This window comes from Bufo gargarizans, chromosome 9, assembly GCF_014858855.1.
Source record: "Bufo gargarizans isolate SCDJY-AF-19 chromosome 9, ASM1485885v1, whole genome shotgun sequence".
NCBI classification, from domain to species: domain Eukaryota; kingdom Metazoa; phylum Chordata; class Amphibia; order Anura; family Bufonidae; genus Bufo; species Bufo gargarizans.
The window spans coordinates 186651150-186674752 of record NC_058088.1 but is presented as its reverse complement, the minus strand read 5'-3'; the positions used below and the strand labels follow the sequence as shown (position 1 = coordinate 186674752).

Sequence of the window (23603 nt, the reverse complement as noted above, 5' to 3'; positions counted from 1 at the left end):
CGGTGTCTTTTTTAGCGTTACCTCCCCTACTAACACCCACTATGTCATATCCGATTTTAAAAAGCCCCAAGACAACCACTATAACCCACTTTTTCAACCCATTAGGGCTGTTTCACACGAGCGGATGCCGTGCGTGACATCCGCTCCGTGAAAGAGTGCCAAGACCCGATGCACAGTCATGTTAATGCTCCGTGCCTCTGCAGTCTGCATCGGGTCTTGGCACTCTTTCACGGAGCGGATGTCACGCACGGCATCCGCTCGTGTGAAACAGCCCTTAGACCGGAAATCTGTAAAAAGAAAAAATGCAGAAGAGGCTGCAGGGGAGGTACTGGCAAAAAGAAAGCAAGGAGTGACAGCATAACAACAACTAATCAGGCCTCGGGCATTTTTAATCTATCCAATCATGCACTTACCAGTAGCGAAGTTTCTCCACTAGCTAAAGGCCTGTCGTTCTGCCCATCATCTAAAATAAATGAATTCAACTTATTTCTGGATCTAAATCAGTTCATAAGGAAACTTACTATGAAAAGACATTTTGAAATAATAGAAAAAAAGAAAAATGAAACAAAACCACCCACCTCTTCGTGCAATACTGTCAATTCGGATCAACCTGCACCCACCCACTCAGGTTTAAAACTTATCAAACTTCTACCCAACCCACCATAAAGGGAACTTCCTCGACACGTTTTACTCTGTGGTATCAGAAGACTTTCGGCATATCAATCAGAGACCCACTGGTAAACATAACCTTAAACCCTTTGAGAAAGACGCCCTAAAGAAACTGCAATCTAACAAGAATATAGTAATCTGCAGCGCGGATAAAGGAGGTGGAGTTGTGATCCAGGACAGAGGGGACTATATCAAAGAGGCCATGAGGATTTTATCTGATAGAGAATATTATATACCATTGGAAAATGATCCTTCGCCACAGGACCGAGAAGAATTCACAACATTAGGGTACTTTCACACTTGCGTTTTTCTTTCCCGGCATAGATTTCCGTCCTAGGGGCTCAATACCGGTAAAGAACTGAATCAGAATCAGTTTTATCCCCATGCATTGTCAATGGAGAGCAATCTGTTCAGGATGCATCAGGATGTCTTCAGTTTAGTCTTTTTGACTGTTCAGGACGGAGATAATACTGCAGCATGCTGCGGTTTTATCTCCGACCAAAAAAACGGAACACTTGCCTGAATGCCGGATCCGTTCTCGCAATGCATTTGTGACACGGATCTGTCTACAAATGTTGTCCGTTTGCATGCAGATTGACGGATCCGGCGGGCAGTTCCGGCGACGGAAATGCTTGCCGGATCACTCTGCCGCAAGTGTGAAAGTAGCCAATCAAGACCGCCATCCATTGGCTGGATAAGAAGGAAAAGGAGTATATACTAGCAAAAGATTCCACTCTATCCACATTCTACCACCTTCCGAAGATACATAAAGATCTCCCCCAGGCAGACCCATCATCTCAGGGGTATCCTCTCTGACTCGTAATTTATCCCACTATATAGACATATTCTTACAGAAATAAGTAACCAACCTAAGATCCTACCCGAAAGACTCCACGACTCTAATCAAACAACTGAAAGAAATCAGATGAGATGAAGGCTACCAGTGGCTCACCCTATATGTATCCACCCTATATTCAAATATTTTGCATAAACTTGGGACATATAAATTTCTCACAGAAAGAATTCATCATAAAAGGGATCAATCTCATACTCGCCCACGTGTTTCAGTTCCAGGGCGAAATCTATAAGCAAATACGGGGGATCGCCATGGGGACTTGTTTTGCAAACCTTTTTATGGGTATTTTTGAGGAATTCTACATATACATGTCACATTATTGGGAAGAAAACATTGTATACTACAAGTGCTATAATCGATGATTTGTTATTCATTTGGAGATGGGACCCAAAAAACATTGAAGGTTTCATCCCACATCTAAATACAAATGACTGGGGAATATCCATCTCAGGGACCTACAATTCCCCAAAAATAGAATACCTAGACCTTTCTTCCAAAGGAAAATAAATAATAACAAAAAAACGTGTTTTTAAAGTCGATAGCAACAGTTATTTGAACTACACCAGCAGACATTTCAAAAAATGGAAGCAGAATATATCCTTCAGTCAATTTAAAAGAATAAGAAATTGCACACTGGAGGAAGACTTTAAACAACAAAGTAAAATACTATCGACAAGATTCCAGGAAAAGGGCTCTCCGAAGAATATAATCACTGCGGCACAGGATAAGGCAACTGGACTAACACAGATGGAATGTCTGGAACCTAAACAAGAACAAACTAATGCTCTGGAGAACTATCAGTGTAATTGTATCACTACATACAACCAAAGACACAATGTGGTCAGATCTATCTTGGCCAAGCATTGGCATATTTTAAGGAAGGACCCCATTCTCAATAAATTGAGCACCCCAACTGACGTATAGGAGGGCCCATACCCTAAAAAACATTAGCCCCAAGTAAGCTGAAGGGCATTGAGAACAAAAAAGACATTGGAAATAAGAAGAAACAAAATGGCAGCAGAAGATGCGGATATTCAAGGTGCCTGTGTTGTCCAATGATCCGCCAAACAGAATGTATCCAGAACAAACGTGATGGGACATCTTACCCCATTGTTGGAAAACTGGATTGCAACTCAACTCATGTGATCTATGTACTTGAATGCCCCTGCAATCAGATATACGTTGGGAGAACAATACAAACGCTAAGAAATAGATTGAATAAACACTGATCCAATATCAAAAAATGATATTTGAAACATAGCGTCTTAAGACACGCTGCCGACTTTCATGGAGGGAGCTCAATAGGTTTCAGAAACACCCAAATCGAGCAAATACCCACATGCCAGCGGGAAGATATCCAATATATAAGAAGATATATGTCTAAATCCACACAGACTTAATGAGGTGTTTGAAATCAACTTATAAGCCTCATCCCAATCACCACAATACACTTACCCTCCATTGCCACCCAAAAATTATTTTCATCAATACCAGCATTCTCATCCTTCAGCTTTTTTACTAGCAATTTTATGTATTTATATCCAGTTCTTGTCCTTTTATAGTTATTTATAGTTTTCCTTCCACCTACATTATACATATATAGGCTTCCAGGTTATACCTGTGTCTCCCTCTCTCTACCACCTCTATATATACAGTGTATATATATATATATATAATATATATTCTTTCTAACAATAAATTAGCTCCTATACACTCCCTTTCACCCTACAACTCTTCATATAGGTTATGACACGAATAGTGACACCAAGTACTCATGTAAGTCTAGACAGTATCATATTATCATATTAAATAGTAATATATCGCATGCATTTATCCCCCCCTTTTTTTTCTACTTATAAAAAGTTTTTTTTATGTATATTCCTTTTGGTATCATCTCTTATGTATTATATATTTAGTTGTACTGTTCACATTACTCATTTTATATTGTATTACCTATACATTCATTCTTTTTTTCTACACATTCTATTGCCCCCCCCCCCCTTCCTAAGTTTTAGTATATCCGCACCCTTTTGCCCCTAAGTAATGTAAGTTACATTGGCTGCGGTGCCTGAAGATAGGATGAGCGTTGTTCTCTCCATGACAACGCATCACGTGACTCCATACTAAATATTCTCCTTCCAAGTCCCAGAGTCACATGATTGGAACATATCACGTGTCTAATTTCTATTGGCCAGAACGGCAGGTCCTTTGACTTAATCCCCATCTCCTCTTCGGTCACGTGACCACCTTAGGACACTTGACCCCTCGCGATAGGCCAGACAGCTTCCAAGCATTGCTGGTTACTATGGCGATGATCATGTGATCGTTGACTTTGCGATCACATGACCTAACCCAGTATTACATCGTCCTTTGCCGTTCAATCTAAACTAAACTAATATTAAACAATAGGAAAACACTGCCATGATCTGTAGTATAATTATACTACCACCCTCCTCCTCCAGACGTGTGCTGTTTTAATATATAAACCATGAACTATATACCTGTCACATATGCTAATTGGACAGCACCTGTGGTTGGTCCCTTGAGTTGGTAGCCTCCCACTGGTGCACTTTTTTGGCGGTTATTATGTGTATATATATCCCACACTGTATCAGCTATTAATGTCAACCTGATGAAGGGGATCTGAACTCCCCGAAAGACGTTGTTTTTACTTTTGCGCATTTAAAAGTTTTCACTTGTGCGCATTTTTAATTTTAAACCTTTCTACATCCAAGACTTTCTGAATTGGGTTTAAAGCACCGGAGCAGGATTTCCTTTTTACCTAAAGCACCTTTTCGGAGGGACTGAAGGGACTTCCTTCTGAAGGAACCCCCACCTGCGGCAGCACACCCAAGGACCGACTCTTGTGTGACAAGCCTTCAATAGGGTTGTGCCTATATTAGCACAACCCCACAAGGTGAGCCTTTAGTGTACACCTTTGTTACCATCTAATCGAACATACTACCCTATTGTGTGCTTTCTTGAGCCTTAGGCATGTCCACTTCTCTAAAAAAAAAAAAAAGATGATTATGGGAATTTGCGAATTCACCCATCTTTTGTTCAATATGGTTGACTCTGCCGGTTATATCTTGGACCTTGGCATGAAGAGGGGTATATAACTTTATGATGTCTTGGTCTAGGGATTTGGTAAATGCCAGTAACAGGTTTTTAATGAGGGAACCAGACGCTGGTTTGTCTGAGGTCTGAATGGAGGCAAAGGTGTCTGTAATGGCATCTGGAAGTGGAGAGGTTGGGGCCCCATGTGCTGGGTTTACCTTCTTGCTGGAGCTCTGTGATGCTGCTTTAGACTGCTGCTTAGAGGGACTGTCCGTAGGAGAAGATGGCGCTTATCTGTCCGCTGTCTCATTTTCTCCCGTGATTTCTGATCCCCAGGTTAGTGGGGAGTATCTGGATCCACTCTGTGTGGAAAACGGAGACCTGGTGGCTGGCGCTTGGAGTTTTTCACTCCCGCGCTCTATCTCTGTCGGCTTTGCAGGGGACAGAGGTACTGGTGGCGTGGTGTGTGCGTTCGCGCCTTCTTCTGCAGCTGCGCAATTATGCTCTCGGTCATTGTCAAAATAAAAGTCCAGCTTGCTTTGCGCAGTGTACTCCCTCTTCCCCCCTGGTCATCATGTGGCGTGTTCCCAATAAAATAATCCACAAATCTGATCGATCTGAAGGGGATAAGCTGAATAAAAGCGGAGGTGTTGCTGGAGCTCTCCTAGTGTGCGGCTATTCAGGTCTGCAGCTAGCCATGCCCCCCCCCCCCCCCATAGTAGTTATATTCTTGTACATAGGAGCAGTATTATAGTAGTTATATTCTTGTACATAGGAGCAGTATTATAGTAGTTATATTCTTGTACATAGGAGCAGTATTATAGTAGTTACATTCTTGTACATAGGAGCAGTATTATAGTAGTTATATTCTTGTACATAGGAGCAGTATTATAGTAGTTATATTCTTGTACATAGGAGGCAGTATTATAGTAGTTATATTCTTGTATATAGGAGCAGTATTAGAGTAGTTATATTCTTGTACATAGGAGCAGTATTATAGTAGTTATATTCTTGTACATAGGAGGCAGTATTATAGTAGTTATATTCTTGTACATAGGAGCAGCATTATAGTAGTTATATTCTTGTACATAGGGGGCAGTATTATAGTAGTTATATTCTTGTACATAGGAGCAGTATTATAGTAATTATATTCTTGTACATAGGAGCAGTATTATAGTAGTTATATTCTTATACATAGGAGGCAGTATTATAGTAGTTATATTCTTGTACATAGGAGCAGTATTATAGTAGTTATATTCTTGTACATAGGAGCAGTATTATAGTAGTTATATTCTTGTATATAGGAGCAGTATTAGAGTAGTTATATTCTTGTACATAGGAGCAGTATTATAGTAGTTATATTCTTGTACATAGGAGGCAGTATTATAGTAGTTATATTCTTGTACATAGGAGCAGTATTATAGTAGTTATATTCTTATACATAGGAGCAGTATTATAGTAGTTATATTCTTGTACATAGGAGCAGTATTATAGTAGTTATATTCTTGTACATAGGAGGCAGTATTATAGTTATTATATTCTTGTACATAGGGGCAGTATTATAGTTATTATTATATTCTTGTACATAGGGGCAGTATTATAGTAGTTATATTCTTGTACATAGGAGGCAGTATTATAGTAGTTATATTCTTGTACATAGGGGCAGTATTATAGTAGTTATATTCTTGTACATAGGAGGCAGTATTTTAGTAGTTATATTCTTGTACATAGGAGGCAGTATTATAGTAGTTATATTCTTGTACATAGGAGCAGTATTATAGTAGTTATATTCTTGTACATAGGAGCAGTATTATAGTAGTTATATTCTTGTACATAGGAGGCAGTATTATAGTAGTTATATTCTTGTACATAGGGGCAGTATTATAGTAGTTATATTCTTGTACATAGGAGGCAGTATTTTAGTAGTTATATTCTTGTACATAGGAGGCAGTATTATAGTAGTTATATTCTTGTACATAGGAGCAGTATTATAGTAGTTATATTCTTGTACATAGGAGCAGTATTATAGTAGTTATATTCTTGTACATAGGAGCAGTATTATAGTAGTTATATTCTTGTACATAGGAGGCAGTATTATAGTAGTTATATTCTTGTACATAGGAGGCAGTATTATAGTAGTTATATTCTTGTACATAGGAGCAGTATTATAGTAGTTATATTCTTGTACATAGGAGGCAGTATTATATTAGTTACATTCTTGTACATAGGAGCAGTATTATAGTGCTTATATTCTTGTATGTAGAAGCAGTATTACTTATATTACTCACAGACATATTCCACAGCGCTTTCCAGACGTTATCATCACCTGCTGTCTCCAGTGGAGCTCACAATCTAAGTTCCCTATCAGTATGTCTTTGGAGTGTGGGAGGAAACCAAAGTATGTGAATGAAGCCCACGCAAACAAGGAAAGCACATACAAAATCCAGGCATGTTGTCCTTGGTGAGATTCAAACTGTCATGGTAGAATTTTTGTTTCATCCCTAAAGAAGGGATCTAACCATGTTGTCTTCAATGCTCCAAATCTTAAAATTTAGTCTAGGGGTAAAAGAATGAAAATACATGATATTTGAGTCTTTCTGTCCCTCCTCTCAAACAGTAGAAGACCCTTTTATTAGCAAAAACCTGGGTGTTTATCTTACAACCTAAAAATACAAATGAGCCAATAGGATTGTGATGTGTATATCCTCATATTATGCATCTAGACGCAAGTTGTATACTCTAGTCGGGAAAACCAAAACAGAGGAATTCCTTTTTTTTTAGATACTTGAGGCCAATACTCTGTGGCCAATAAGCTTTATCAAAATCTGGGACTCCAGTGCTAACCAATGTGCTTCAGTTGTTAAATTTCTATAGACAAGAGGCAGTAGATTTGGTGCTTAACTACTTGGGGGGGGGGGGGGGGGGGGGGAGAAGGGAAGGGGTTAAGGCACCATAAAAGCATGTGCACACAGAAGTTTATGCAGACTGTCTGTGTGGATTTTCACAAAATTTCCATACCACAGTCTGCATGTGGTAAGGCTGTATTACACCTACTGATTTTTCAGCAGATGATCGCTAACGAGCGTTCGTATGAACGCTCGTTAGCGATCATCTGGCAGTGTAATACTGCTACCGACTGCCCAATGAACGTCTTCACGTTTAAAAAAAAAATCATTGTTTGCTGGCGGCAGATAGCGCTGTCTAATCACGATCTGCTGCTGGAAAACCACTAGACAGCACGGGGACGAGGGATGGCATAACGATCACTACTCGCCATGCTGTGGAGGCGATCGCTGCATGTAATATCAGTCAGTGGTCTCCTCCGCTAGCGAGCAAGCATTTGCTGGGAGGGAATGCTTCCCTCCGAACAATCGCTTGCTCACTCTGCCTCTTTAATACAGGCTTAAATTGCACATTTTGTCGCAGATTTGCCCTTAGATCTCACCCTCTGCATTGCAAAGGGTGAATTCTGCATTGAGAAAACACAAAAACAAATGACATAGTGCGGCTTTCAAAACCTGCGCTGCAGGTCAATTTCCACACAGTGTAGACCTACTTAACTGCTACTGCGTGTAATTTGCACTGTGTGCATAGACCCTAATGTTGACTTGTCTATGTTGGCAGTCTATTCAACAGGGTTTTGTACTTTTTTTTTTTTTCATTTTCTTTTTTATGAGACAAAAACAAAACAGTTTTTCTCTTCTGGAAATTGCAATATGCGATACAAACAGCACAACAAAGCTCAACTGTGTCCCAGACAAATAAAAAGAATAAACCACCACTCCCTGCAGTGTTATAAGTGTACGTCTTACAAGCACAAAAAGGAAACCAGACACATAAAACTTATTGAGTAATTTGCAGGAAGACAAGTAGAATCCATTAGATGAAAGTCATAGCCCAGGCTAAGAGAAGGTTCAATAAGTGTAGCAGCATGAGCCTGAATGTTTGGACCTGGAAATAGTTATTTAGCAATAATTTCCTTTTTTTTTGTCCAAAAAAAGCAGATAAATATATTTTTTTTCCACACATACAAAGGCAGACTATTGGGACAGTGGTTATGGGGCTGACAGCCACTGTCTGCCCCATGGAGATGAGGGGCCGTTTTGACATTGAGGATCAGTCAGCTGATCATCTCACGCCATCTGATGTCACTGTGTAGGCTATAAGTTGCTATGTTATTGCAAAAGCCTTTTAAAACCTGTTGACTCAAGCTTCTACGGTACTCTGTGCCAGATGGGGGTCGAGATTATTAATTGTTTGAACTCTGCACGGGTATTTTGCTAGGATAGCAAAAGTTCATGAAAATATTATTTATATAGGTCAAACAATAAATGGATGATTATTGGACTATAATAGGGGGATCATGTTGCTTGTTTAATACATATGTTTATTATTGGGGATTTTAATTGGGTCTCCAGCCCAGGACACGGGTACCTACAGATGTTAAAGGGCCACGCAGCTTTTCCATAAGCAATATCCACCTTTTCAGGGCCCCATCTTCAAGGGTCTTTCCTCCCATTCCTTGTAGGAGAAGGATGGATGGTGTCAATGATTGGGGGGGTACCTTCTATGGGCTCCTTTGGGTACACCTTTTCAATACAGCATTTATTTCAGCCTCTTGTTTATGAGGCTGATGGGAGATCTGCATTTGAGTCGTTTTAGGCAAATGTCACTGTGCAATAAAAATGTTTTTATGCATTTAAATCATTCAGGAATATTGCAGGCCTGGCTCATTCATCTAAATCATAGCTAATAAGAATGCCCATTAATAAGTCATTACCCTGGAAATGTTCACACCTGATTTTACCGCTGAGACATAAAAAGGCGCACAAATGAGATGGAAACGTCATTTAAATGTGCAAAATGTACTGGTTAGATGGCTTTCTCTGCCAATTTAATGGCTGTGCTCAGAACTCATATATCTGAATCCCACATCGGCATAGTTATTTATCAGACTACAGTTGTGACATGTTTCTTAAAGGGATGGTATGCCTAAAAGCAACAACACTTTAAATTAAGTTAACACTGGCAATTATAAGGCAAGGACCTGAGATGCCATTGCAAAGTCAAACCAATCCTTTAACTTGAAGCTCTTTGACCGCCTTCCAAACATCACATGCCATTTTTAACGTAGTATTCTTGCCCACTTACGTGAAAAGGAAGCGATAAGCACCTGGACACAGGGGTGTCTGCAATCTCCATTGTTGTTATACTGTATTAACTGCCTTACTCACTACATTGTTGCATCACATAACAAAAGAAACAAGAGAAGAAAGTATGTTTATTCATCATTTATCATTGGGAGATCATTTCCAATACATAAAGCCACTCTATTATGTTTATTTTATATTAATTGTCATCTACTATACCAGGCGTCCATTGTGTAAGAGGCTAGAGAATACATAATTGGAACAAGAACCGATGAGTAAATTATATAACCAGGAATGAAGGTAAGGGAGAGTCAGGGAACGTCATTGAAATGGTATTAGTACAATACTAAGGGTGTAAAGTGGTCGTCTGTGGCTTGTGAGCCTTCATCAGTTGAGGCACTGCAAATCCCAGCAAAGCTGAGAGTATTTGTGTCCCAGGCAATGGAGAAATTGGTTGCTAACCAGTGTAGTAAAAGTAATATGATGCAAAGGAATGGTTTGGCCTTTTAGTTACAAGTGCCCTGCAGTACCCACTGACATCCTGCAGGGGCACCCTCCTCTTTTATTATTACTGAATTGAAATTGAGGGAAATGTAAAGAAACAATGTACCTTGTATCAAGATAAATCATCCAGTCTTATTAATATTATTGATTAAAAAAAAATAGTAATAATAATTCTGAATGGTGGAAATGTATTAAAGTACACTATATAAGTAATTGTGGCAATGTAACGATGGCCTGTCCATTTAGTAAATATAATTTCAGCATTACATTTCTATTTAGTGTATTTAAAGCAGATGTTTCATAGATATCACAGAGAAAACCAATGTGGCTGCTATGGGCGTTTTGAACATTGGCAGTGTGAACAGACATAAGGCTGCTACATAAGCGGAAAAGGAAGACAGGCCAAGTCACAGGGCCTCCTTCCTGTCCGAAAACAGTGGTCTGACCCAGCACCCCGCTTCTTTATATATTGCCGAGTGCAGTGAAAACTATGCTATTAACAACATTAACAGTGCCATTAACTTCAGGTATAATTTTTATTGACTGTTACAGGGATTATCTGATAGTCCCTTTATTATTAGTTCAGTAGGGTTTGACTCTCACATCCCCTTCACAGATTATCAGACAAGCTCTATATTTCTAGTAGAGGCTGTACCAGGTTGTACGGTTTACTACAGCTTTGTCTCATTCAAGTGAATGTGACTGAGCTGCAATACCAGGCACGGCTTCCACTAAACGTACAGAGTTGTGCCTGGTGAACCATAAAGAAGACATATTGCTCTCTGGAGCACTGCAGCCCCTTCAAGCAGCTGATCAGCAGGAGTGTCGTGATCACTGATCTAATACTGAAGGCCCACCTTAATGATAGGCCCTCATTTGTACAGAACTGGGTAACCCTTTAAATAGATTTCTAAGTTTCTTAAAGTGCAGTAATAGTATATAGACAAGCGAAATCTTAAAGAGGATCTTTTATAGTTTTTTTTTTTTTAATTCTAGATAAATACCTTTACTTGAGGCTGATGCTGCCACCCTGCCTGTTTTTTTTTTTTTTTTTTAAATATCGCACCTACGCCTCTCTGTGCCCACCTGTAGTTTTCCCGCTCAGTATGTTAATACTGAGCATCTGTACAGGGAGGAGGAGACGCCAGGGTTTTTAAAGGGTCGTCTCCTTCTCCCTCACTGTGCCGCGATAAAATCACAGCAGAGAGCGTCACAGCCAGGGTTAAAAAAAAAGCTCACCATTCTCCCTGGCTGTGACGCTCTCCACTGTGATTTTATTGCGGCATAGCCAGGGAGAAGGAGACACCCATTGAGAAACCCGTGGCGTCTCCTCCTCCCTGTACCGATGCTCAGTATTAACACACGGAGCGGGAAAACTACAGGGGGGCACAGCGGGGCATACGAGCGATATTTTAAAAAAACAGGCAGGGTAGCAGCATCAGCTGGTAAAGGTAAAAACTACATGAAAGATCCTCTCTTAAAATAAGAACATTACCAGTAAATGAAAGGCCTGAGATCTTATTCTGCTAAGGGATTTCTATAAAAGCTTATTACAAAACCTATGGAACCTGAATCATTTTTTTTTAAAGAAAAAGAAATAAGCCCAAAAAACGGCTGAATAAAATTTTTAACTTGAAAGGAAACAAGAAAGTGTGTAAATGATTCTGTGAAGGCATTCCAGCACAATTAGTATTATGTAATTTGGATTGTGGCAGGATGAATAAGGATTGTGGCAGGGAAATGGTTAAGGGACACTATTAAGGATTTTGACAGGTAAAGGGTATAAAAGGGAAGGGGGGGGGGCGGCTTGGTTGGGAAAAATATTAAGTGCTGCCGTGCATAGATTTAACAGGAGAAGGGCTTAATTGCTGTGCAAAACTCTTGTCAAAACGAGCGGTGTTAAGTAATACTGCGCAGAGTATTTTCGAGGTTCATTTGCGTTCTGCCACATTGACGAGCTCTCCTGTGGGATCCCCGTCTGCTTTTATGTACCTGGATGAGCTGACGTTCAAGTCCTGTAGTGTAGTCCCGGTAAATCCTGTGCTATCGGTTTCATTAGCACATCATCATCAGAGGGGGAGGAGGTGCAGTGACCCATCACATATACCTGTGGGCACATAGAGAAGTCAAGCATTCGTTATTAAACTGGCGTTACCTTCAATCCTTATCTGTTCTGCAGCCCTGGATTGGACCATAAAAAAAAAACTAGGTTGCTCATTTCATTTATTCTCACTGAAATATTTATTCCAGTGCATAAAGGGCTAGAATTGCCATTCCCTTACTTTCAGTACATGTAAGCAGGACAGGGACCAACTTGGTGCAGCTTTGGCAGTACAGAAACTAACAGTTGCTAGGCAACTGGATAGTGAGCGGAATGCGGAATTGATATCTTACCGCACTCCTGAAGACCGTAATAAACCAGATTTTGTTCATTATAAAAAAAATATATGAATATTTATGTGTATGCCTGGATTTTAATGAATGAGGCCTATGATGTATCCTCTAAGAATGTGATTTATGTAAATTACAATAGGCATTTGTAAGGCTTTATGAAAATTAGACTAAGTGGATGCAATTTTGCTCACCAAATGCAGATTGGGGTACATGAAATAATAAACACATCTCCTGAAATACTCTGTGCTGTTGAAGAGCCAGTCAGTCCTTTAATGAACACATAGATCAAGACTAAGGCTAGCACAGGGAATGAGAGGGCAGTGCATGACAAGGGTATTCTGTTCTATATGAATCCCTCTATTATTCATGTGAAAAGGGGCACCAGGGAGACTTTAAAGATGGGGAAAAAAATATATTATTATTTTTTGCGCCGTCTATTTTTACAGGGTACGTCCACCAACTATCATATTTTGAATAAAAAATAGTTCATATGATCCCTTACAGCACACCCTAAAATGAATACAGAACAAATAAAGAATCCTGACCAGGCCCCAACTTTATACAGACCACCGGCCTGACACCTCCTTGGAATACAAATATAGACCCATAAATCACTACAGATTCTCCAAGATCCCCTAAACCACTGATGACGAACTTTTTAGAGACCGAGTGCCCAAACTGCAACCGTACAACACACTTATTTATCGCGTAGGGCCAACACGGCAATTTAACCTGAATAGTACAGTCCAGTATAGTATATCTTCCTTGTTGTACTTTATAATTTAGCTGTAATAGCCTGCCTACAGTCAATACGCTGCCTGTGCTGTTCATAGCGCGCCCTGCGCTGATGAATGGCAGGGAAAGTCTAAGGCATATTGGTATGCCTTATATTTTTTGCAGGGTGCGGGTGCCCACAGAGAGGGCTCTGAGTGCCGCTTTTGGCACCCATGCCATAGGTTAGTCACCACTGCTCTAAACTAATAAACAACACAAATCAGACCCCCCCTAAATTTCAGATCTCCCTTAAAAATACAGACCCTCTAAAAACGACAGGCCCTATAGTCTCTAAAAAAATAAAAAAAATACATACTCAAGATCATCCCCCCCTTTACAGACCCTAGACCAAACCCCTCCCCATTTACAGACAACAGGCCAAATCTTCGTTGTTTAAAGACCTCAAACCAGAAGTTTGAAAACTCACTTTGCCCATTTTCTGCACTTCTCTCAATTCCATAAGTAATATAGCCACAAATAATGCTCCCAAATGGTTGTTACCTTACTTTCCCAAAAATGTGCCCTTTTGCAGTGCATTACTGGGCCAATGTGTCATTCAGCAGAAGTGGATGGTCACCAGAGCAGAAGCTCTTAGTAACGTTGGGTGTCACCTAGTTTTTCCAGAAATAAATACTACTGAAAAGTTATCAAAGTTATCTCATCAATGTAGCAGAAGAGGGCAACTCACTTACTAAAGTGTTTATGTCACTATTGTGGAGTGAAAAAGTCACAAATTATGGTGTACGTCATATTTATGACATAATGTGCAACTTTTTATGCTTCTCACCACTTTTCTAAAGTGGCACGAAAAGGGCATGACTTATTGGGAGGGGTAGGCTTTACGCTGTCCGCCCAATTGACTATAACTTATGCCAGAAACTATAGCTGATGTCTACGTCAGCCCCTAGCTGGCACAGACTTCTGTTTCTGCCGTCCGGACTGCCAGAAATGCGACTACTTTATTAAGAGGCATCTGCCGGGGAACAAGACTGGTGTATGGGAACGCAAGTCTTGATAAATGTCCCCCAATTACTTTCTGGGAAAAGCTTTTTTTTTTTAACAAAGTTGCCACAAGTAAAAACACCAAAAGCTGACAGTAAATATGCATGACATTTTTAGACCAGATAATTGCAAGTGCTGAGTAAAGCGTCTTGTGAAACAGACCGTTAAAAAAATGCACAATGAAGACAAGCAGTTTTATTCTGCTGCATATTCCTATTACAACTTCAGAAGTGACCTTTTTCTGTGAGAGATAAGAAGTAGTGTCACTGCCAGGGTCTACAGGATATGTCTCAATACACAGTCGAAGTAAGATCTCTTCCTAGGTCATTAATGTCCAATGGGGCGTCCTCAGGCCAAATGCAGGTTTATAAAGGCTGTTTGGTTTTCCTGAGGATATCCATGTATTTTTTATTGCATAAATCCACAAGTGTACACGCTTGACAGGTCCTCACATCACTGCTAAAACAATCACTCTTCGGTATATCATCTTATCCTACAATCACTTATTATCCATCCATGATGGTCACAGGAGGCTTTGTGTCGACCATTATTAGCCCTTAGTGCTTGTTATATCCTGCAGTCTGTGAAATCCTAAAGCTATATTTGGGGACAATTCATAAATCCTACTGTATCCTGGGATACACCTGCCCAAACCAGGAATGTCAGACAAATGTTGAACCTGAATATTACAGCCACATCATTGTATCACTTCCAAAGTAATTAGACCATTGCTGAAGAATATAAATGTATTACTGGCATCACAAAAGGCCCCTTTACATGGGCCAACAATTGAACAGATCATCGCTAACAAGCATTACTAATACTAAGTGCCGGATAAACGAGCAAAATGCTTGTTCACAAGGTAATTGTATCTTATGTGCAGCACAAAAGATAATCGCTTCCCAGTGGCAGATTGTGCTGTGTAAACACGATCTGCTGCCGGGAAACAAGGAGACAGTATGGGGAAGGGCGATGGCATTAGCGATCACTCCTCCTCATACTCTAGAGGAGATTGCTGCATGTAAATTCACCGGACTCCTCCGTCAGCGATCAGCAGATTGTCGGGAAGGAATCCGCTAGATCGTTGTCCCGCGTATAGGGACATTTTGCTCTAATCTCTAGTGTTATGATATTTTGTACCACTGGGATACTGGAAGGTAAAGGGGTATACACTGAAAGATATCTGTACACTGTTTCCTCTGCAAATATCATTCAATAGTATTGGGGAAAATGTTGTAAAACACTACAATCATAGCTGAGAAAAATTTCAAACAAGTCCTGTATTTTCACCTGCCAATGAGCTTGTTTTGTTTGAAACTGATCATTGTCTTACCACATAATGATAATTGCTACATGGGTTTTTGGGCTTCAGGATACTGATGCCTTTCCTTAAGATGGGCCATGAATATTAGATCAGCTGGGATCCAGTTCCTAACCAGGCGCAGCTCTGTACGTTTAGTAGCGGCTGTGCCTGGTATTGCAGATCAGTTCCATTAATGGGGTTGTCCGGGTTCAGAGCTGAACCCGGACATACCCTTATTTTCACCCCGGCAGCCCCCCTGAGCCTAGCATCGGAGCATCTCATGCTCCGATGCGCTCCTGTGCCCTGCGCTAAATCGCGCAGGGCACGGGCTCTTTTGTTTTCAATAACACACTGCCGGGCGGTAACTTCCGCCCGGCAGTGTGTTCGGTGACGTCACCGGCTCTGAAGGGCGGGCTTTAGCTCTGCCCTAGCCATTTTACTGGCTAGGGCAGAGCTAAATCCCGCCCTTCAGTGCGGGTGACGTCACCGGGGTTCCTGTCAGCCCCATGGAGAGCCCCGGTACGTCACCGGAACTCCTAAAAATGCCTTTGCCCTGCGCAATTTAGCGCAGGGCAAAGGAGAGCATCGGAGCATGAACTGCTCCTATGCTTATGTCAGGGGGGCTGCCTGGGTGAAAATGGAGGGATGTCCGGGTTCAGCTCTGAACCTGGACAACCCCTTTAATTTGGGACGTGAACAAGGTCATGAAATTGGATCCTCTCAGTGTACAAAAGACCTGAAGAAAACTGGCCAAAGTCCAATGTGAATAAGGTCCAGCACGTCAAGAAGGATCCAATAAAATATCAATCTTTATTATACAAAGTTAAAAACTCCAGCTTGAGTAACTGTGTAGTGTTCATAGCTGTTAAGACTACAGCGTGACTCAAGCTTGAGTCACTTTGGATAATATTTATATTTTATTGGATCCTTCTTGACCTGCTGGACCTTTTTCACATTGGACTTTAGCCAATTTTCTCCAGGCCTTTTGTGCACTGAGAGGATCTATTTTCATGTGAAGGTGAGCTGGGACTTGTGATGTACTGATTAATTTAGGATGAAGCGGTACCAGACGACACAACTGCTACCTAAAGTAGTTGATATGCCCGATAAACAATGAAAGGGACACAGCCCCATTCAACAGCTTATGGGCGAGAGGACAGGGAGTGGGACCCCATATAATCTTATACTGTAGTCCGCTCCTATGGATACTCCAACAATTTTAACCACTTTAAAGGGAATTTGTCACTAGTTTTATGGTGTCCTATCTAAAAGCCTCATTTAATTTAAAAATGTAGGTCCACAAGTCAAAGCAGCATAATATAGCGAGTCAAATGACTGCTACTCAAAGTTCCTTTGGTTCAAACGATACCTTCAATTCTTTATTTACTTTAGTTTTCTCTTCTCCTCCTCAGATGCATCAATCATTTGACTCACTATATTATGCTGCTTTGACTTGTGGACCTGCATTTTTTAATGAAATGAGCTGTGTCTGAACGGGGTGTGATGGAACTCTAATGCAGGAAAAACTGAAATCGATAGAATTGTGCTACTAAGGGCTCGTTCACACAAACGTTTTTGGCGTTCCGTATACGGGCCGTTTTTTGAGTTCCATATACCGTCCGTATACGGAACCATTAATTTCAATGGTTCCTGCAAAAAAAATATATGGAATGTATTCCGTATTTCTGTTCAAAGATAGAACATGTCCTATTTATTGCCCGCAAATCACGTTCTGTGGCTCCATCCAAGTCAATGGGTCCGCAAAAAAAAAAAAACGAACACATACGGAATGTACTCCGTATGGCCTCTTTCACACAACAGCTTTTTTTTTTTCAGTTTACAGGCCGTTTTATGCATTCCGTATACGGTCCGTATCTGTTCCGTTTTTGCGGAACCATCTATTGAAAATTTTAGGCCCAGCCCAATTTTTTCTACTGTATATACTGTATATGCCATTTGGAAAAACGGAACGGAAACACAACGAAAACAAAAAAAAAACGGACCGCAAAACACCATACGGTTGTGTGAAATAGGCCTATGTCTTCCGTATCCGTTCCGTTTTTGCAGAACCATCTATTGAAAATGTTATACCCAGCCCCATTTTTTCTATGTAATTACTGTATACTGTATATGCCATACGGAAAAACGGAACGGAAAAAACGTAATTGAACCGGAAACAATACTGAAACATAAAACTGAAAAATTGATCCGTTAAAAACGGCCCACAAAACACTGAAAAAGCCGTGTGAACAAGCCCTAAAAGGTAACTGTCCTATTTGAGGGCAGCAAAACGTTGGATCGGTCGTTTTGCTAAAATCTGTATTAAGTCCGCTCAATACAGACCGTAGGCTCAGAAGTCCTCATATTCATGAGCTCCTGCCCCCCCCCCCCCCTCTTTATGAAGATGCTATGAAAATACAAACAGTCGGCACTCCTCTTCAGGAATCGTGGTGCTCGCATCCAGGGTAGGAACAACTCGCTTCAAATATCAAAAGTAGAGACCGGCACTTCACTCCTTGTTCAAAATAATGTCGCTTTATTCAAGCATAGAGGAGACACAGCGCTGTGTCTCCTCTATGCTTGAATAAAGCGACATTATTTTGAACAAGGAGTGAAGTGCCGGTCTCTACTTTTGATTTATGAAGATGCTGGGAGATCATGAATATGAGAACTCCTGTGCTTGCGTCTCTGCACTGAGCGGCTCAATACAGATTTTAGAAAAATGACTAACTGACCCTGCGTTTTACTCTGTCATCAATTTATGGTGCCCTTAGACAGGAAACTGGTGACAGGTTTTCTTAAATTTTTATAGTCAGACAATTATGTCATAAAGTCTATAGTCACCATTACTCTATGGAATGAATGGCACAAACAAAAAAGATTACTCTGAAAGAGGAATTCTGAAGTATATTCCTTAAAGGGCAACTGTCATTTTTTATTTGTTAGTTTATTAGAGCTCGGCATGTATACCTGAGTTAGTCTGTAAATGATTGCCAAAAGATCTGTAATTACCTTATAATAACAGCTTTCATTAATGTCTCCTGTCCCTTTTCACTGCTCCCTTGCTAGATGCTAGGGCTCATCTGTCTTCCTTTTAGTATAAACAGAAGACGGAGGGGCGGTCCTTCACACTGCATGCCTGCATTAGGCTTCAGAGTGAGGAGGCGTGTCTCTCAGTAATCCAATCTGATTGGCTGGCAGAGAGCTGCTGGCTACAGCAAGTTTGTATGTGACCTGAGGGAAGACAGTTTTGGCCTCAGAGAACTGGCAGAGGAGCCATCTTGAGAAGGTCCTCATATTGTAAATGTTTAAACAGCCATAACTAAGGGAAAAACTCAAGGAAAACTAAAGATTGCTTTATGCATAATGCTGCTGCAGCAGTAACATATGCTAAAGTTGATGTTTTTAATGAAAACATGACAGTTATCCTTTAAATACTTTCTTAAAGGTTTTGTCCAGTACTTATATTGTTGGCCTGTCCTCAGGGTAGGCCATCAATATCTGACTGCCAGCGGGTCAACAACCTGCACCACTGCACATAATTCCGCAGTGGCTCTGGAACTACATAGCTCTATCTATTGTGTAGTCCATTGGATTAGTGCTGCAGTAACCAGCTTGTCCACTGTACAATGGACAGAGCTGTGTAGTTCAAGTTCCAGAGCTACTCACAATAGATGATCGGAGGGGGTACAAGGTCCCTCCTCGATTAGATATCAATGGCCAATAGGCCATCAGTATAAGGCCTCTTTCACACAAGAGTTACGGATTCTCTCAGGGTCTGTTCAGGAAAAAACAGATGGTTTTGCACAGAAGTTCAGTAAGTTTTGTCTGCGTTCAGTGTTTCAGTTTTTTCCGTGCGGGTGTAATCCATTTTTGATGCGTGAAAAAAAACCTAAGGAAAAACAACCTACATCTCCTAGAAACCATCAGTGAAAAATGCATTGCATTCAGATGCAATCTGTTTTTTATTGAAACCCCATTCACTTCTATGGAACCAGAGCTGCATGGAAAATGCAGAATATTGAACATGCTGTGATTTTTCCTGAATGCAAAAAAAGATGTGTGAAAAACTCATGTGCGCAGACTCATTTAAATGAATGGGTTAGGATTCAGTCCGGATGCTATGCGTTTGCTTCACGCATCACACGGAAAACTTTATTGTGTGAATATGGCCTAAAAGTACTGGACAACCCCTTTCACCCAGGCAGCCCCAATAACTTGAGCATCGGAGAAGTTCATGCTCCGATGCTCTTCTTTGCCCTGCACTAAATCGCGCAGGGCAAAGGCGTTTTCTGGACGAACCGGGCTCTCCATAGGGCTGACAGGCGGAGGCTTCCACCCAGAAGTGAGCCCGGTGACGTCGCCGGCACTGATGGGCGGGCTTTAGCGCTGCCCTATCGTGTAAAACGGCTAGGGAAGGGCTAAAGCCCGCCCATCAGAGCCGGTGACGTCACCGAACATACTGAAGCCTCCGCCCAGCAGCGTGTTATTGTAAATAAAAGAGCCCTTGCTGTGCGCGATCCAGCGCAGGGCAGGGGAGAGCCTCGGAGCATGAAATGCTCCGATGCTAACATCAGGTGGGGCTGCCTTGGTAAAATTATGGGTATGTCCGGGTTCAGCTCTGAAACCGGACAACCCCTTTAAGGCTACTTAGCACGTGGCAGAATATTGGAAGCCGCGTCCGTAAACAATGATGTTGTCCCCTGGCACACCTGTTGAGAAAGTACTGGTAGAATATGTTACATCGGTACATACCTTTAACCTTTACTCTCAGGTAGGCTTTTTTCGGGAGGTTTGCTCTCTCCATTCTGGTTTTTCTGAGACAGACGGGTAGACATAGTTGCTGCTGTTGCCACAGCTTTGAAGCTTCGCTTGCGTTTCTGTACATTCTGCTCAGGGTGGAAGAGGATGATATAAACCTTCGGCACATAAAGCATTCCCAGTGAGACGGATGCACTCAAACTCATCGACACTGTTAACGTGGTAGTCTGGATGTAGATCTAAGTGAATGGGTTAAAAAAAAAAAACATCAACTCTGTTACTGAAAGTTGGATGCTGAATATGCTGAGATGATTCCAAGTACAGGATGTCAAACAGGCATGGATGTACATGTACATGCAGATTATGGCCTCCCAAAAACGTGGCAGATGAACGTGAATACTGAACAATGGCCTCTCCACTGACCACAGAGGTAATGGATACGGCATATGCATGGTCATGTAACACCAAACTAAATTAAATTCGGACATGTCAAAATGTCATCATGTAAAACTATGAAAAAAATTATAAAACTTGCAATTCACCTTCTCATCAGACTGTGCAGTGCCAAAAAAGATGGGGACAAATGCCAACCACACAATACAAGTTGTATACATAGTAAAACCAATAGGTTTTGCCTCATTAAAGTTTTCAGGCACCCCACGGGCCTTCACTGCATATACAGTACAGGTGACCATCAGCAGGATTGAGTACATTAGACAGCTAACAAGGGACAGATCAGACATGTCACATTTCAATACCCCCCTGGCTTGCTCAGGGTTGGGTGTCCTCTGCTCTTCATAGTCAATTACACTGTGTGGTGGCAAAACTCCCAACCACACTGCTGTTCCCACCAGCTGCACAGAAATTAGGCTGAAAGTGATGACCAACTGGGATGCAGGACTAATAAAACGAGGAGGAGTCACTGAGCGTTTTCCTTGTTCAAAGATGCGGTAGATCCTGTTGGTCTTGGTCAGAAGAGCGGCATATGAAATGCACATGCCTAGACCCAGGAAGAGCCGCCGAAGGGCACAAACGGCGACACCAGGCTCTGCCATCATCAGGAAGGTAATTGCATACATTAAAAAGATTCCTGTTAGCAAAACATAACTTAATTCTCGTCCAGATGCTCTCACGATTGGCGTGTCATTAAAACGTATCAGGGTCCCCACCACGAAGAGGGTACTGAGTATGCCCAAAATAGACAAAAAAAGAGGCAGAACTGCCCAAGCAGAATGCCACTCCAGTTTGACAATTGGTGTTGGGCGGCAGGCAGTTCGGTTAACATTTGGCCTCATGTCATAGGGACAAGCTTGGCAGTTGAAGTCATCCAGCTGGAATTGGTACCCATCACATAGCTCACAATGCCAGCAACATGGCACGCCCTTCACCATCTTTTTCCGCTCTCCTGGTTGGCAAGGAAGGCTACAGACAGATGATGGAATGTCTGACTGGCCACCATACCACTGCATCTCTTCAATCTGTGAAATTAAAAAATCATATTTATTTAATACCCAATGTTTATCTAGCATCACCTCAAAGTCTTGGTACTTACCACCCAGTTATTGCCTCAATAGACTGGAACCCAAAGCAACTGTTGAAATTTCAACACATATCACATACTGTATGTAACATATTATAAAAACAATTATTAAAGACAATAGCCCTTGTTCTTGAAAGTGTAGGATTAGATTTCTGTACTCACATTGAGGCGTAAATACTCTGTCCACTGTCCAATCGCTCTGTAGGATGGAGCAGAAGCATTTGTCATCTGATACTGGAAAATGTCATACCGCCCTGGTGCATCCCCGTTTTCATTGAACATCACCGGTGTTCCAGCACTTCCTATATAGAGAAGAAAAGATCAAAATTATATTTTCTGTAAGAAAGATTTTTCATAGGGGGAATTTTTAAAGTCCATTTTGTAGGAGTCAAATGCTGCACAATGTTTGATAAATTGTGTGCATCTTCAAGTCCAACACTCGCTGCACTCTATACCACCCCTTTATGGCAAAACTGTTTGAAACTTTCTAGAAAATTGCAATTGATAAATGTGGTATAAATCAGCTTGGCATGCTAACCATGCCCATTTTCACATCTACTTTTCAAAAATGGATTGAGTGGTTTAAATGTCACTAACTCTTTGTGCAAATAAGTCCAAAAAGTCACAACTACCTATTTGGCGATATTTTATGACCGAAATCTAGAGTGCAGGGCTCGATAAACTCCTCCATATGCATAAAGAATTAAGAAGACATATTACATTAAAGAGGTTATTTCATATAGACATTGGGGCATATGAACCTCATAGACGAGGATCCCTGCTTGTGACCCTTCTATGAGTAGGAACGGCTCCTGTTCTTGTAGACTTCAGCTGTCTTTGAATTACAAGAACAGCCATTCATCTGAATGGCCACAACGCAGTACTACATATACCCTGCAATGGCTGCTGCAGGGGAAATGCCTGGTTGTCAAGTGGCCTTCTCTGGCAAAATCAGCTGTTTGCCAGCGGTGCCGAAAAAGGACCCAGGACAATCAGCTGGTCGCCCCGGAGGATGCACTCGGAAAGGGGTTTTCTGTGAAGAGACAGCCCCTTTAAAAGAATGTTTCAGGTTAAAGTAAAGCCAAGAAAATATGACTTTAAGAGGTTGTCTGATGTAATGAAGATTGTACAATGCTTGATTTGTCCTGCTTCGGAGCTTCAGGAAATTTGAACACTTGCTGCAGAGTTAGGCCATATGCACACGACCATTGTTTTGGTCCACATCTGAGCCGCAGTATTTGTAGTTTGGATGCGGACCCGTTCACTTCAATGGGGCCGCAAAAGATGCAGACAGCACTCCGTGTGCTTTCCGCATCCGTTGCTCCGTAAAAAAATATAACCTGTCCTATTCTTATCCGTTAGGACAGGTTATATTTTTTTACGGAGCAACGGATGCCTGCCTTCTACTATAGGTTGTAGCTGATTGTTGGCAGTCCCAGCAGCAGGATACAATTCCAAGGCTGTGTACACCTTTAGGGGCATTTTTATTATTGCATTGTACTCATTTTGAGCTAAAAATCATTTTTTCAATTGATCTGTATTGTCTTCATGCAGCCTTGAGTTTCTCTAGTAGCAGGATCTGAGGCAATGTTC

The 23603-nt window shown here is 41.2% G+C and overlaps 1 protein-coding gene across 1 annotated transcript in view; it reads right to left on the bottom strand.

Annotated features, from left to right (window-relative positions):
- Nucleotides 1-11613: 11613 nt before the first annotated feature.
- LOC122946258 (metabotropic glutamate receptor 6-like) overlaps nt 11614-23603 on the bottom strand; it is a 34555-nt gene continuing 22565 nt past the window's right edge. Inside the window, exons 7-10 of the mRNA XM_044305754.1 lie at nt 22173-22312; nt 21013-21948; nt 20465-20709; nt 11614-12343 (exon numbers count right to left, since the gene is read on the bottom strand). Coding sequence (XP_044161689.1) covers nt 20467-20709; nt 21013-21948; nt 22173-22312 — 1319 coding nt within the window. The 3' untranslated portion in view covers nt 11614-12343; nt 20465-20466. The remainder of the gene's footprint in view (nt 12344-20464; nt 20710-21012; nt 21949-22172; nt 22313-23603) is intronic.